Source organism: Schistocerca americana, chromosome 7, assembly GCF_021461395.2.
Source record: "Schistocerca americana isolate TAMUIC-IGC-003095 chromosome 7, iqSchAmer2.1, whole genome shotgun sequence".
Classification (NCBI taxonomy): Eukaryota; Metazoa; Arthropoda; class Insecta; order Orthoptera; family Acrididae; genus Schistocerca; species Schistocerca americana.
The window spans coordinates 628,704,494-628,720,110 of record NC_060125.1 but is presented as its reverse complement, the minus strand read 5'-3'; the positions used below and the strand labels follow the sequence as shown (position 1 = coordinate 628,720,110).

The window sequence follows — 15,617 nt, the reverse complement described above, 5'->3', positions numbered from 1 at the left end:
GGGCCGCCGTGTTTGGCCCTCTGCCCACTGCAGGCTGGCCACGGCCGGCCGCCGCCTCACCGGAGGCTGCCTGCCGGCGGCAGAACGTAATCGGATGAGGCTAAGCCGCAGCGCGGGGGCGGAAGGCCGGGGGCGGCGGAAAGCCGCCCGGCGTGGGAGCCGCGTGTGGAACGAGCCGAAATTCACTTTCACGTGCACACTATGCCTCGTATAAAGTTCAAAGGACGAAATTACCCGTTTTACTTGGACACTTAGTCAACAGTACCTCTCACGTCAGGCCGATTAAACGGCTGTAAATTGGTGTGCACAACGCCCCTTATTTGCCACTTTGGCCACCCAGGGTCAGTGAACCGATGTTCCTCCGTGGTTCACTGCGCAGAGGGTCGCCGGTGCTCATGCCGTTGACCTCTCCCTGCCTGTTCGCGGAGGCTTCTGACACTTAATGGCAAAACAGTTTCAGGTTTAAGATACAGAAAGCAACTAACAGCATTTTTGTTCTGCTAACGCTTCTTCATTTTGAACGGGTTTTCGGCTTCGTGGCCCGTCACCGAGAAACAAGTGGCAAACGTACATAAGAGACACGAATGTACAGGAAAACAAATATTAGAAGCAAAGATACTGTTAACGCACACAGAATCTTTAGACATAACATTAAGTGAGAAATGTGAAGTCGAGCGATCGTCGGTCGTGTTGTTCACCAGGTATATTAAATTACAATTGGTATCGAACACAGCACATAATGAAAACACTCAGTACAAAAAATTTATAGTTCTTTACGTAGAATTGGATCCCGAATAACGTGGGAAAAATAAAATTGACACAGATAATATTCCGTGCTCCTTAAGGGAGACAACTGAGCTTACGTTGTGTTCCACTGGTTCCCTTCTTGAGGAGCAACAAATATATTCTAATTTCATCCTGTCCGCACTCTAGTTTTTAAAATTTACAGCTCCTGTGGGTATACTTGTCTTGTGGTCTTTGTTTTGTACATAGTTGTACTTTGTAATGGTACTTGAATTACGTAACCATTACGGCACCTCAACTCACCTGAACCTCTCGATACCAGTAATATTCTACTGTGTTTCTGTAAAGTAGTTGGCATATTTCTGACACAACATTCAGATTTGATTTCATTAATGTAGAACTACTTTGATTCATCGATATGTTTATATTGCAATAATATTATTCTTGTGTCTATTCTTTCTTTTGTCACTATGATCTTTGATGTACTTCTAACTTTTGATTTTTGGGCGCGTAAGCGATTAGTTGTTAGAGGGTCGGACCTTAAAAAAGTCAAGTCTTGGACGTCATGTTGGAAAGACGCATATTGTAGTCAGCTTATAAAATGTGAACTTTAACAGTGAGGAAGATGTTTTCAAGTATGTTTTGTATTGTGAAGTGATGTTTTGTGTGTTACGCGATATTGCAGCAAAAGCAATAAAAAGGAAGTGTAACTTAAATTCGGGGTGCTGATTATTTTTTTACAACACCATTGTGCTAACTTTCAAAGGTTTAATCTTGAAGAATGGTTTGTGAATCACATCTACACTCCTGGAAATTGAAATAAGAACACCGTGAATTCATTGTCCCAGGAAGGGGAAACTTTATTGACACATTCCTGGGGTCAGATACATCACATGATCACACTGACAGAACCACAGGCACATAGACACAGGCAACAGAGCATGCACAATGTCGGCACTAGTACAGTGTATATCCACCTTTCGCAGCAATGCAGGCTGCTATTCTCCCATGGAGACGATCGTAGAGATGCTGGATGTAGTCCTGTGGAACGGCTTGCCATGCCATTTCCACCTGGCGCCTCAGTTGGACCAGCGTTCGTGCTGGACGTGCAGACCGCGTGAGACGACGCTTCATCCAGTCCCAAACATGCTCAATGGGGGACAGATCCGGAGATCTTGCTGGCCAGGGTAGTTGACTTACACCTTCTAGAGCACGTTGGGTGGCACGGGATACATGCGGACGTGCATTGTCCTGTTGGAACAGCAAGTTCCCTTGCCGGTCTAGGAATGGTAGAACGATGGGTTCGATGACGGTTTGGATGTACCGTGCACTATTCAGTGTCCCCTCGACGATCACCAGTGGTGTACGGCCAGTGTAGGAGATCGCTCCCCACACCATGATGCCGGGTGTTGGCCCTGTGTGCCTCGGTCGTATGCAGTCCTGATTGTGGCGCTCACCTGCACGGCGCCAAACACGCCTACGACCATCATTGGCACCAAGGCAGAAGCGACTCTCATCGCTGAAGACGACACGTCTCCATTCGTCCCTCCATTCACGCCTGTCGCGACACCACTGGAGGCGGGCTGCACGATGTTGGGGCGTGAGCGGAAGACGGCCTAACGGTGTGCGGGACCGTAGCCCAGCTTCATGGAGACGGTTGCGAATGGTCCTCGCCGATACCCCAGGAGCAACAGTGTCCCTAATTTGCTGGGAAGTGGCGGTGCGGTCCCCAACGGCACTGCGTAGGATCCTACGGTCTTGGCGTGCATCCGTGCGCCGCTGCGGTCCGGTCCCAGGTCGACGGGCACGTGAACCTTCCGCCGATCACTGGCGACAACATCGATGTACTGTGGAGACCTCACGCCCCACGTGTTGAGCAATTCGGCGGTACGTCCACCCGGCCTCCCGCATGCCCACTATATGCCCTCGCTCAAAGTCCGTCAACTGCACATACGGTTCACGTCCACGCTGTCGCGGCATGCTACCAGTGTTAAAGACTGCGATGGAGCTCCGTATACCACGGCAAACTGGCTGACACTGACGGCGGCGGTGCACAAATGCTGCGCAGCTAGCGCCATTCGACGGCCAACACCGCGGTTCCTGGTGTGTCCGCTGTGCCGTGCGTGTGATCATTGCTTGTACAGCCCTCTCGCAGTGTCCGGAGCAAGTATGGTCGGTCTAAGACACCGGTGTCAATGTGTTCTTTTTTCCATTTCCAGGAGTGTATAAAACTTTTGCATATCGCAGAATAAAACCTAAGCCTGTTTGCATCCGAGCTTGGAACCATCACGACCTAGATTTTCGTCGATTGAGCCATGATTATACAAAGAGACCATCGTGGGAAACGCGAAAAGATGAGTGCCTAGTTAATTCATTATTACATGAAATGACTTTATTAACTGTGTCTAATGACACCTGCTACTTAATAACTTTGTTGTTGCCCGAAAATGCAGTATTTAGCAGCGTGAGCAACACCATAATCATTATTAAATTTTGACCCTTGTTGTGGTAGGGTTGTTAGATGTTCCAAGTCTTCTATTTAAGATTATACTGAGTACTGAAGGATAAACAAAAACATTACATACTGTTTGTTAACTATTATTATTCATAGACAACTTTCGCACTTGTCAATAATAAGAGAAAACTTTTACCTTTGACCAAGATGAAGAATGTTCTGTTGAGTACAAAATAGCAGTAATAATTACACACATTCTTTTATGTTTGCGGACGTAAACTCCACTTGCATAAAGCTTCCATCACAAAATAAAAACAATTATTTCTTGTTCTTGAATATGGCCACCACCAGTGTTGTAGCCCGTACGTTACTCAGAATACACAATGTCATCTGAAGCTCACCGACAATTCAACCAGTGCCACGACAGGGCACGCGAGGGGAGAGGGGTAGTGCTGGGGGCTACGGGCGGTCACTGTAGGCGGAAATACACAGCGCTGGAGGGGAGATGCAGTTCTTCAGAGAATGTTCAAATGTGTGTGAAATCTTATGGGACTTAACTGCTAAGGTCGTCAGTCCCTAAGCTTACACACTACTGAACCTAAATTATCCTAAGGACAAACACACACACCCATGCCCGAGGGAGGACTCGAACCTCCGCCGGTACCAGCCGCACAGTACCGATCTAAACTGAAGCCTATGCTCTTTTTTTGTATGTATTAAGCGGGGCCCCACCACGCCCACAGTTGCGTGCCTGTCACCACTTCTTTGGTTAGTATCTAAAAAGAATTTCGCCGAAATAACAGCGATTTATTTTTGACCTCGCTTGTTAATCATTTGTAACTTTCAGAGAAGTGTCACGAGTGGCGCATTTGGATAAAACCTACGCATCTTTCTTGTTTTCTGTGTTTTAAATTTGCTTCTTTTGCCAAAACACAGCAAATTTACACATTCTCACCTCACTAACAAATTGTGCACAAACGATTGTTAGAGAATTTTGAAACAGTGGTTCGTTAAGTTTGTTAAGTGAGGAGCGGAGGAAAAGTAAGGTCAGTATCTTATGAAAAAGCACATCCTTGTCACAAAATAATCGGGTAATGTCTTCACTTACGTTGTTCCGTAATCCACAGCATTTCTCGTTTCACCAGCTATCGATGGCCCTTAAAAATTACATCCTTTTATCGAAGAAGCCTGAAGTTAGTGGATTAACGTGGTGGATAGTGAAGTTTTGTGTAATAACCACGTTACAAAATGCACTCGTCTTTGCATGCTGTCATTTTCCAGTCTCTCATTTCGATATCTCAAACCGATTGTGAAATACGAGGAATACTTTGGATATTTCACTCTGGGTTTATCACTGGCGCTGCGCGAATTGGTCACCGTATCCTGCGCAGACTCCACTCCCTGTACAACTCTGCCTCCTCTCCAGCTAAGGCAGCTTGTGACGTCTTTGTAATGCCGTCATCCAAGAGCATACCTCAGATCTTAGCAGGAGGGGGATGGCAGAGGCTGGGGCGATAGTAAAATACTTCTGGGATTTCATGATGAATGACACTTAGTACACCTGGTTCTAGCAGATAGCCATTACATGTGGCAGCTGTTTTTTACATGTTGTTTACATGAAACTGAAATTAATACCCCCGTCTGCACAGAGGGCAATAAATGAGTTCCGTTTGTGAAGTTCAGTTTTTATATATTTACAAGGTGAAAACTGGCCGCTCTTCTTATGGGTAAGCCCGTCGCATCAAACAAGACATCCATAAAAACTATATAGTGTCGGCATATTTTAAACAAGATTCAATGGATCAGAATAGTATTCGGGGACCTGGCTGACATGGGTATAGAACGACTAAAAGCGTACGAAAACGAAAATCGCTGCAAAGATGTCATGATATAAACTTAGCACTATGTGTGAAGTTTCCATGGATCAGGTCATAACTACTCCCAACACCAACCAGTTATGTTACTGTCAATAAGAGGTGGTTCTGACGTACGATAAATATTAGTATCGTAACGGATAATTTCTGAAAATAACAAAACGTGGAAACTTGAGTTAGATAAAGAAAACCAAAGTTAAACAGATAGATCTGCTTTTCGACAGGATCTGCCTTGAGCGAAACACATTTTTTTCTTTCTTTTACTCTGATACTTTACCCTGAAATTACAGCGTAATCAATCGGTATTTATTTTATTTCTATTAAACTGGAAAAACACTCTTACTACTTGTACATATATAAACTCGAGTGTCTTAGACAGTATTCACAAACTGAAGAATATATATATATATATATATATATATATATATATATATATATATATATATATATATATACGAGGGTGAGTCAAATGAAATCGTTAAATATTTGACTATTATTTCTTGTGCAGAAGTGATACAAAGCTGTATCGCTTTTCAACATAATCTTCCCCACGCTCAATGCAAGTCCTCCAGCTCTTACAAAGTGCATAAATTCCTTTAGAAAAAAAATTCTTTTGGTAGTCCGCGCAACCACTTATGCACCGCGTGGCGTACCTCTTCGTCAGAACGGAACTTCTTTCATCCCATTGCGTCTTTAAGTAGTCCAAACATATGGAAATCACTTGGGGCAAGGTCTGGTGAGTATGGTGGATGAGGAAGACACTCAAATTGGAAGTGAACCCAGGTTTCGTCCCCAGTAACGATTCTTGCAAGGAAGCCATCACCTTGTCGTTCAAAGCGCCAAAGAAGTTCTTCACAAGCATCAACACGTCGTTATCTCGTTTCAGGAGTCAGCTGCCGTGGCACACATCTTGCAGACACTTTGTGAAACTGTAGCACATCATGCACAATGTGCTGTACTGACCCATGACTAATCTGTAAACATGCTGCAATGTCATTCAGTGTCACTCGGCGGTTTTCCTTCACTGTGGCTTCAACTGCTGCAATGTTCTGTGGAGTCACAACTCGTTGTGCCTGACCTGGACGAGGAGCATCTTCCACTGAAGTCACACCATTCGCCAACTTCCTACTCCATTCGTAAACTTGCTGCTGTGACAAACATGCATCACAGTACTGAACCTTCATTCGTCGATGAGTTTTAATCTTTCACACCTTCACTACGCTGTTATTCCCTATTGCAAGTCGCAACTGGGGCGGCCATCTTTATACTGATACTGCCACGGTATGTGTGGATCTGCACTATGCTGCCACCTACAGGCACGCTGTTTGTAGCACGCTTACCAACTTACACCATAACGGCTCGAAATTGTTATTACAGATTTAAGGTTATCATTTGACTCACCCTCGTATCTCTCTCTCTCTCTCTCTCTCTCTCTCTCTCTCTCTCTCTCTCTTTCTCTTATATATAATGGTCTGGTGCTTCCTGTCGGAGGATTAAAGTGGCATCATGGAGACAATTTCGCTGGTGGCTGAGTAGTCCGATGCGAGAGCCGACTTGGAGCCCACAAGCGAGGCAAACATGAGTCGCTCCACAAGGACGGTTAGTCGTAAGTTCACGTCTGCGCGGTCGTTTTGCAGCTAAGCTGTTGAGCCATACTCGGTCGTGCATCTTATTTCCATCTGGAGTCAGTTTTCTCCATTTGCTGCGATCGTCAGCGAGTTGCTCCCATTTGTCACTGTCAATGTTAAATGCGCACACATCTCGCTTGACGCAATGCCTATAGCGTAGTGAAGGTCTTCCACGAGGTCTCTTCGTTGCTGCTATTTCACTGAGTAATGTGCAGACGGGAGTGGTCCATACGATGCAGATGTCCTAACCACCGCACTGCTTAAGCGTGACAGTGATACTCACTCGTTTTGCAGTTTTTAGAAACATATCATCTGTCACATGACGCTTCCATGATATTCCCAAGATGCTCCGTAAGCACAGCAGGTGAAAGGCGTTGAGCTTTCATTCCAGTTTGGCATACGACGCCCAAGTCTCAGCTCCATGCAGGAGAGTACTCAGCCCACATGATTGATACACAAGTAATTCTGTCGACAATGTAAGCTGTGTATCGTCCCATGCTCGCGTGCGGAACTTTCCGAACGTGCTGTCAGCCTTTGCTATTCGTGCATTTATCTCGTCATCCAGGGAGAGATCTTCTGTCATTATTGATCCAAGACAGCAAAATTTATAGACTACCTTCAACAAGGAGCCGTCCAGTTAAATGACAGGCGGGTCTGTGTATCCTTGTGCGATGACAGCCGTCTTCTTTACGTTTATAGGTATGGAGAAGAGTTTGCATGCAGTAGACAATTTATCAACAAGCTCTTGCAGATCGTATTGAGTATGCGGTACAAATGCAGCATGGTCAGCAAATAACAGGCTATTTACAAGCAAGTCTTCTCGGATGCGCTTGGATCTGTTTAGAGAAGTGTTGTAAATCTTCCCATCAGCTCTGGTATGCAGATAAATGCCCAGGTTAGTTTCACAAAAGCCACTTATATATATCTTATGATTACTTGCTGTGGTTTCCGTGTTTTTTAATGTTCTTCATTGCTGTTGTTTTTGTTGCACAACAGGTAACACGTTGTGTAGCAAGCTGTTCTTCGATGTAGAAAGCAAGCCGCGTTGCTAACAACTTTCATTACAGATCACTGACGATGTTTTATTTCAACAAAACGAAACACGTTTGGTGACAAAAATACGCTTTTTCTTGTAACTACAAAGATGGATTTAAGATATCTTCAATAATCACTTTTTATAGAAATATCACTCGCAAAATAGTGGCTGCTGGAGCACAGTGCCGAAACAAAAGGATTTACCAGTGCTGCCAAACGTGCTCTCCGTGATGTACTAGACTGTTTAGATTACCCCACAATCGACTGTGCTTTTGGGGTTTGTAGAATCTAGAACTTCCGTTTAACGAGAGCGACACATCGATAGTCTCGGAGGTCGACCACACCCCGTCTTCTGCCCTTCCGCCACTTCCCTCCTTTGCCTATGTAGAATGCTGACCTTCCGCACTTCGCACCAAGCAGCATGTCCAGTCTCTTCCCTCAGACAACCATCAATAAGTGTTAAAAAACGGCGTAATTCCTCCAGCCGTATTAAGGTGTTGGTTTATTGGCAACTAGTTTCGATCATGTTACATCATCATCTTCAGGCCCATACTTCTTGACAGTAACCGTATGTGTGTAACACTAGTAGTCAGTGGTGAGTGATATCAGTTACTACCTGCCTTCCGCATGGAACACACCTGCCTCACCACTGACTACTGGTGTTACACACATACGGATACTGCCAACATCAGCCTATCTCACCACTGACTACTAGTGTTACACACATACGGTTACTGTCACCAAGTATGGGCCTGAAGATGATGATGATGATGTAACAACATCGAAACTAGTTGCCAATAAACCAACACCTTAATACAGCTGGAGGAATTACGTCATTTTTTTAACATATATAATACCAGCTGACGTCCCAAGTCGTCCGTTTTAATTATGGATATACGAAAACCATCAATAACTACATGAAAACTGAATTTGTTTTCGATGCGTATCTGTCCTATTTTAGTATTATCCAAAGGGCTGCGTGAACATGAAGTGATTTCTGGTTGGAATCTCACAACTAATAACTACCTATTTCACAATGTCATGGATAATGTTAGTCTCAGTCAAGTACTATATGTGCGTTATATGTTCCGTGACGGAACTCTGAGGTTGTCTACTATGGAAACACGGCCTGAATGGTACTGACCTGGCCCGCATCTCCTGGTCGCGCGGTAGCGTTCTCGCTTCCCACGCCCGGGTTCCCGGCGGGGTCAGGGATTTTCTCTGCCTCGTGATGGCTGGGTGTTGTGTGATGTCCTTAGGTTAGTTAGGTTTAAGTAGTTCTAAGTTCTAGGGGACTGATGACCATAGATGTTAAGTCCCATAGTGCTCACAGCCATTTGATCCATTTTTTTTTTTTTTTTTTTGGTACTGACCTGATTAAAATTGCTGAAAAATTAAGAGCAAGAAGAAAACCGTTGTTAGAAGAACGGAATAGTTTTCTGATTGCTATCAAAAAACGTCGTAAATCTTATGATGAACCTTACATTATAGCCGGCCGAAGTGGCCGTGCGGTTAAAGGCGCTGCAGTCTGGAACCGCAAGACCGCTACGGTCGCAGGTTCGAATCCTGCCTCGGGCATGGATGTTTGTGATGTCTTTAGGTTAGTTAGGTTTAACTAGTTCTAAGCTCTAGGGGACTAATGACCTCAGCAGTTGAGTCCCATAGTGCTCAGAGCCATTTGAACCTTACATTATAAAAAATTTTATAGCCTCGAGCATGAGATATTATGGTGTTAACTGATACTACGCTGTAACAGTGTTAACTTAAACGTAGCGTTAAATATCGCACATCCCTAATTCGTAGTAAAGCTTTGAGCTGTTTAACACGCATTGTGAGAGACTCGTGAACGGTTTATGGCCCATACCCTCTCCAACAGTCTGAATGTGAATTTTTTTTTTTTTGTGAAACTTATGGGACTTAACTGCTAAGGTCATCAGTCCCTAAGCTTACACACTACTTAACCTAAATTATCCTAAGGACGAACACACACACCCATGCCGCAGGGAGGACTCGAACTTCCGCAGTGACCAGCCGCACAGTCCATGACTGCAGCGCCTCAGACCGCTCGGGTAATCACGCGCGGCTGAATGTGAAATACAAGACTGGTACTTGCAGTACCGTTATTTGTGACTAGTGGTTGTGAGTGCAGCTTTCAATGTTGCACTTTTCCAAAGAGCGATGACACATAAAAGATGAAAAATGACCCAAATACTTCATCGCACTGAATACAGATTCCCATTGTGTTGAATTAACTTAAGATTCATCGCAGTTCAGTGCTATTCAACGCATGTGAGGCTGCATGTAGTGTTGCATGCTCCATTGTTTCTCCCCCTGTAAATTGATGCAGAACAGCATTGCATGAGATATGGCGGGCAAGACGATGACAGCGACGTCTCACTTCGTGTTGGACTCCTCCAGTGCGCAGGAACACTAAAGGTCGTTGGCAGTGTCAGGACTCGATGTTCGGAGAGCGTTAACAATCTTCTTTTACTGAAGTGGGAGATTTTATAACATGGCGATCGCGAAAAAGATCAGTAATCATTTCTACCTGTTGACTTTAATATTGACGGTAGTAGACCAAAATTTACAGCGGTTTGTCAATTCCTCGACACTTGCTCGATTGTACACGTCGCTACTACAACATTTTCAGAGAGGGCGACATTTATATTTAATTTTTCGTGTAGCTGTTAACAAGGGGATTTCTACGATTTGGCTCAAACTCTGTGTGTAGAAGCAAGTGTACGCCCTTTTGAAGGTCCTAAAATACTTCGTCTGAGTGGGCCGTAGGAAAACAGAAAACCCCCTGGATTGTTTTTTTTTTTATTATTTTGTGAACAATGTTTGAAGAACGCTTGTGTTGTTAGGGGGCGTGACACAGTTGATGAGCGTTGGGGGTCCTAATTCGGTGGCTTGGGTTTGGTTCCCGCAGTTATCCATTTTTTTTAATTTAATTGTATGTTCCGGCGTAACGTCAAGCGCCGGGACGTCGGCGTGGAACGTAACCGCAGAGAAGGCTGTGAGACGGCGTCAGCCAATAGCCCGGTGACTAGGACGGCACCACGACAGGAGCGGCCTCTATCCAAAGGGAACACAAGCGCCGCTCCTGGCAGCCTCGGGCACTGGAAGAGCCGCGCTACAAGACGAGCGGTCGCCCTAACTGTTTAGCTGAGACTTGTCATCCATGTCAGTTGCTTTGCGTGGAATTTGTATATCAAAGGACATCGATTATTTGCATGTCGTCAATTGCTTCAAAGTTAAGTATTGGCAATTCAATTTATTGTAATCAACTACATTAATAAGATTTGCTTGTCTGTTGATTGTATAGCCGAGAAAACAGCTTCCTAGGCACACTATATTACACGAGTGTGCAGGATCCCACATTGTATTTCATTCCCCACAACATTGAACAATCAGTTATAAAATTTAAATACATTTTAACAGGTCAATTTACATACGTAAAATTAATTTACGGTTTTCAGATAGTTACGATTAATTTGAATAATGAATATAGTTAAACAGTTTATTTTCATAACTGGGTGAAGTTATTAATGAAAATAATATTTCTGAAAAATCTAGCGACGAATTATGTGCTTTCAATTTCTTACAGGGAGATGCATTAAATCTTTTGAGTGATAATCGTCAAAGAACCTCATGAAACACCAATTTTGTTCACACTTTGCGCGTTTTACAAATGATTTCTTTGAGCAAGATCGTTTTTCCGAAATGCGCTTCAGTGGAAAGCATACATCACTCGCATTTTTTAAATGAAGGTCTTTCCTCTGTCAGTTCTGTTGCATAGCAAGCATACTGAATCATTATGGTGTGAGCAGGAGCACTACATTGATACCGCACCGATCGAATGTATTTTAATTGCATGTTACACTGACATTAATTATCGCTTTTGTTGTAGCAAATCAGGGCCTTTTTATAATCTTTTAATCAGATTTTTGGGCTGGCGATAAACTCATACACAGCACCGTTGAGCAAGAGGAGTAGAGCTGTGTGGAATTATCTTCACAGTACACGCTGCTCCGCCGTCCCCATAGCTAAATGTCACTGCATACACTGTTAAATCTGTTGTTAACAACATATGTTTTTAACGTTGTTTCCAGAAATTTTGCGTGAAGCTCTTTTATTGGTTTTCTCTTATATTTTTCTTCTAATTTCTTCACGGTACCAGCAACACAAGGACCAAATTTACCGCCGGGCTCTCATACATAAACACAAGGAGTATCAGGTTTTTTGAACCGGTTAAACTGTACTGCAGTGTACAGGGTGTTACAAAAACGTACGGCCAAACTTTCAGGAAACATTCCTCACACACAAATAAAGAAGTTATGTGGACATGTGTCCGGAAACGCTTAATTTCCATGTTACAGTTCATTTTAGTTTCGTCCACCTACGCTCAATGGAGCACGTTATCATGATTTCATAAGGGATACTCTACCTGTGCTGCTAGAACATGTGCCTTTACAAGTACGACACAAGATGTGATTCGTGCACGATGGAGCTCCTGCACATTTCAGGCAAAGTGTTCGCAGGCTTCTCAACAACAGATTCGGTGACCGATGGATTGGTAGAGGCGGACCAATTCCATGGCCTCCACTCACTCCTGACCTCAACCCTCTTGACTTTCATTTATGGGGGCATTTGAAAGCTCTTGTCTACGCAATCCCGGTACCAAATGTAGAGCATTTTGAACATTTCCTGTAACAAAGTGTTTGAAGTCACGCTGGTACGTTCTGTTGCTGTGTGTTTCTATTCCATGATTAATGTGATTTGAAGAGAAGTAATAAAATGAGCTCTAACATGGACAGTAAGCGTTTCCGGGCACATGTCCACATAACATATTTTCTTTCTTTGTGTGTGAGGAATGTTTCCTGAAAGTTTGGCCGTACCTTTTTGTAACACCCTGTATAACAGTGGCTCGTTTTGGAGAGACTGAGTTTTTTTTACCAAGATATTCTACGCACCCTTGTAATCCACTGTGCTGTTGTACGTTGATGCATACTGGCGTCTAGTTTACAGTCGTTGTTAGTTGCATAATCAAGGTTGGAGTAACGAATTATATGTCTCGTCTGTATACACGACTTCTCTGCTGTGCAAGCTAACACCCCAAAGATGTTCGGGCGCACACGCGGTTCCCCTTCGTCGAAACGTCTTTGCGCAAACTCGTCTAGGGGTTGAACCGCACGTGTCGGATTACACGCCCTAAATTAGACACTTGTGTCCCTTCGGTTAAATTGTCTGGCTGATAGCAAATTTGCCAAATACAAAGTTAACATACGATATAAAAACAGTAATAATAATATCTGGAACTAAATTAACTATCCATAAATGATGTAGGCCACACAGTTGCGATTTGGTTAGAATAATATTTATTCAGAAAGCAAACTAATAGCGAAAGTGGTCGTATTTAGAGTAACTGTTACACTCGAGCGCAAATCCATTTGACACAGTTAGATCATTCACAATCTCATGGCGAAATATGAGTTCGATACTCCACCTCGTAATTTACGCGAAAAGTTAAGAGTTCACACCAGGCGCGCGTCTGCTCACCGCTCAGAGACTTAAGTCCCGCGATACCACACAACGCGAAATTTTCTAAGTCATATCACTTCCTAGCTGCCTAAAGACCGACTGTCCGCTTTCGCGTCTGCACCCGAACTGTACCCTTTGGTGTCTCCAGCCGAACTGTCCGTTTTCGCGTCTCTATCCGAACTGTCCCCTTTGGTACTTCGACCAGAACTGCCATCTGCCCGTCTCCGATCGCGTTTCCCGCGCGCCGAACATCTTCGCCCAACTGACTAGCGCAGTTCCCTTTCCTGAAGCCGTCCATTTGATTGGCTACAGCTTATTCTACATTACTTTACAGTTTAACACATTTAAATAATCAAACCTTGACCACATTCACGCTCTAAATAAAGTAACAATAATATCCATTTACGGTCGCAGGTTTGAATCCTGCCTCGGGCATGGATGTGTGTGATGTCCTTAAGTTAGTTGGGTTTAAGTAGTTCTAAGTTCTAGGGAACTGATGACCTCAGAAGTTAAGTCCCATAGAGCTCAGACCCATTTGAACCATAATATCCCTTACATAATAAACTTTAAATTCTTTTTAAATAAAACCAATACAATTTCCTTCTTAACTTTGAATTTTACGGCCAGTAGCCTTGCACCAGTGTGCTTTCTGATAAATAAATAAAGAACAAAAGTAACTGTTATGCACTAAACTTTAGAACAAATATTCTATTACCTAATGATTCAGTAAGATGACATGCTGTCATCATTCGATCTGTTTTGTGTGGAGAAAATGGTGATCTGATGCTTAACTGTAAATACTGATAATTTAAGTTTACTATATGTTTTGAACAAATAGAGTTACAGAGTTGATATTTACAACATTTGTCATTTTAACGATGCACTTCTAGACGAAGTGTCGGTCGTTAAAGTCGACCAAAGCGTTCAGATTTTAGCATTCAAGTCTTTGCTACAAAACGTGTTAATTTCACTTTAACATTAAATTCTAAACTATTATAGATACGATCAATATTCAAGTTTTATTGCGATGACAACGAAATTTTACGGAGGATGACAGATTAGAATTACTGTGGGTTGATTCCCTGAATAACTACATAATTAAATAGTTTTCATAAATTTTTCCCTTTATGGCCGATCTTAGGTCCGCCTTATTTAACACTGTTATGTCTCCTTGGCCACAAAAGCCTTCTACTGGGTTTCCTTATGACGCGGTTGTCGTCTGTCTCACTCGCACACTACAGCGCTTAGGCTTGAATAGACAATAGACGGCTGAGAGTTTCACAACCTCGTTGTGAATCTGCGCCCTTTGTGGCACAAGGTCCTGGACGACAGGGTTCGTTTCACAATTCCTAAAACCTGACTCTTTCGGCTATATACTTAAATGAGAGCGTAATGTTCGTTAACTCACAGTTGCTTCCACCGTTTCTTAAAAATGGCATCATCTTTACTGAACAGTTTGGTGTTTTTTTTGCTGTATTATTCAATGTTTAAGTTTGACCGTTAGTACAAAGGCAGGACTGACAGTAAACTGAATTTTTTTTGATAAATGAGGGCGTGCGACTTCCGTTGTCCATTGTTGTAATGTTCTCGTCGTCACTTGTTCAGAACAGCACTACACACGGCATTTCCAGGCCTCATTGTAACTGCTTCTGTGACGTACATGTAGATCCTATGTTGTAAACAGACTAATAGTAATTTCTGATGTTCCACGAAGTTTTCGTTAACGCACTGTATATTAATTAAGAAGCTGCGATGTTAATTTCTATTATTGTACGTGTACGCCAGGCATGATCATGTGTGCAGTGACTAGGAGAAAGGCTACATTTTTTCATCTCATTTTACTGTCCTCCAGAAGCATTAATCTACTTAACGTACGTGGCCAGCATTGGTTAATCACTTTACTGATTCATGATGAGCTCCATATTCTGATGTGCAATCATTGAGATGATGTCGTGGAAGTTAGTCTGGGGCAATGAGGTGTCACGTCGTTTATAGATTACTGTAAACCTAGTGTCAGACAGCTTCATTTGCCGACTTCGTATGTATTCGTTGGTATTTGAGATGATGACTAACGTCTTTTGTTGATGTGAGTGACATGATCCTCAAAAGCAATTCCCTGTTCGTGAGCCCAGCTTCCTTCATAGCCTGAACAGTGTACGTGTTTGTTTCCTGTGGACTAGAAACGTGACAGTTTTGTGTAGTGGAGTGGTACAGCTAAACCAGGCGCTTACTTTCTCCTACTAGCACAGCGACCGGGAAGATATTGGCAGTTCAGTGTAGTTCGTCCATGTTCTGATCATATTTGTGGCAACTCGCAATGGTGTGTAGCGTGTCAGTAGG

At 43.4% G+C, this 15,617-nt stretch overlaps 1 protein-coding gene across 1 annotated transcript in view; it reads left to right on the top strand.

Annotated features, from left to right (window-relative positions):
- LOC124623154 (gonadotropin-releasing hormone II receptor-like) overlaps nt 1-15,617 on the top strand; it is a 117,699-nt gene that overhangs the window by 103 nt on the left and 101,979 nt on the right. Inside the window, exon 2 of the mRNA XM_047148945.1 lies at nt 34-208. Within this exon, the coding sequence (XP_047004901.1) occupies nt 34-208 (175 nt within the window). The remainder of the gene's footprint in view (nt 1-33; nt 209-15,617) is intronic.